General features: G+C 63.9%; 1 protein-coding gene across 1 annotated transcript in view; it reads right to left on the bottom strand.

Annotated features, from left to right (window-relative positions):
- Positions 1–60: 60 nt before the first annotated feature.
- The window catches only part of LOC104532401 (ATP-dependent RNA helicase DQX1), a gene marked incomplete at both ends in the record, with an annotated part of 1,479 nt that continues 307 nt past the window's right edge, over positions 61–1,232 (bottom strand). The window contains 2 exons of the mRNA XM_010177600.2: positions 61–251; positions 1,127–1,214. Coding sequence (XP_010175902.1) covers positions 61–251; positions 1,127–1,214 — 279 coding nt within the window. The remainder of the gene's footprint in view (positions 252–1,126; positions 1,215–1,232) is intronic.

Raw genomic sequence — 1,232 nt, 5'->3', positions numbered from 1 at the left:
GGGGGCTGCCTGGCACCCCCCCTGCCCGACGGCCAAGCCCCCGGTTGCCCCTCAGCCCACCTTGAGGAAGTAGCCGGAGATCAGGGCTCTCTGGATGTTGAGGACGTTGGCGTCGGTGCCGAAGGCGGGGGGCGAGATGGGCAGCTCGATGCGCCGCATCACCTCCAGCAGCTCCGCCCGCACGGTGCCCGCCAGCCGCAGCGCGTCCCCGCTCACCGCGTGCTTGCGGCACCAGCCCTCGTCCGCGGTGTCTGCGGGGAGAGCGCGGTCAGCACCGTGGGGACGGGGCTGGACCACCCGGGGTGCTGCACGGGACAGTCCCTGTGGTCTCCAGTTTCTCCCCACCTGCCTACAGCCAGCCTGGTGCTTTCTGTCCAGTGCAGAAGGACAGACATCCACCTTTCTAACCCACCGCTGACACCGGCAGCTCGGCCGCAGCACTGAATGCAAGTGCTGGAGGAGATGGAGACAAGCCCAGGCTGCTGGGCAGGTCGGCTCACCCCACAGCTGCCCACATCTGGCAGGAGCTAGATAGAAGAAAATCCCCAATCCTCCCCACCAGGAAGCAGGCAAGAATGGACACTTTTAGCCAAATCCCTTAAATGACCATGAGTTTAAAGGAGCTGATGCTGACAGATGTGCCCTGGTTCATGCATGGAAGCGCTGAACCTTGTCACGAGCAGCCCCTGCAACAGGCAGTCCTGCAGGCAGGCCATGGGGTCAGTCTGTGCCCCAGTGCCAAAGCAAGGTGGGCAGCCAAGCTTCTCCACGAGCACACAGAATGGAGCTCAGGCAACCGGATGTGACAGAGAAGAGGCCACCCACTCAGCTTGCAGCATCTCCAGTTTGTCCACAAATACCCACTCCCCTCCTTGACCCTGCGTGGAATCAGGTGGCTTGGCTGGGCTGGGGGCTCAGGGGCTGTGAAACTGGGCATGGCTGCTCCCACAGACCATGTACCCTCAACGCAGAGGGGACAGGGACCGCGCAGAGAGCATGGCCCCCAGGCTGGGGCACCTGCACGGGGTCACAAAGGGGGCTGTGTGCTCCCAAAAGGAGCAGGGGACATGTGTGGGAGCTGTGGGACACCCGCGGGTGAGGTGAGCAGCCCCTGCTTGGCACTCACGCTGCTGGAAGGCGTTGAAGATGTTGATGAGGGTGAAGTGGTCTCCGTCCGGGTGGAGCAGGGCCCGCCGGCGCATGGTCACCGCCTCCTCCAGGTGTGTGGAAGG

Source organism: Antrostomus carolinensis, unplaced genomic scaffold (genome assembly GCF_000700745.2).
Source record: "Antrostomus carolinensis isolate BGI_N321 unplaced genomic scaffold, ASM70074v2 scaffold45731, whole genome shotgun sequence".
Lineage (NCBI taxonomy): Eukaryota > Metazoa > Chordata > Aves > Caprimulgiformes > Caprimulgidae > Antrostomus > Antrostomus carolinensis.
Note: the sequence above shows the minus strand (reverse complement) of the source record. Positions and strands in the feature narration are given on the sequence as shown.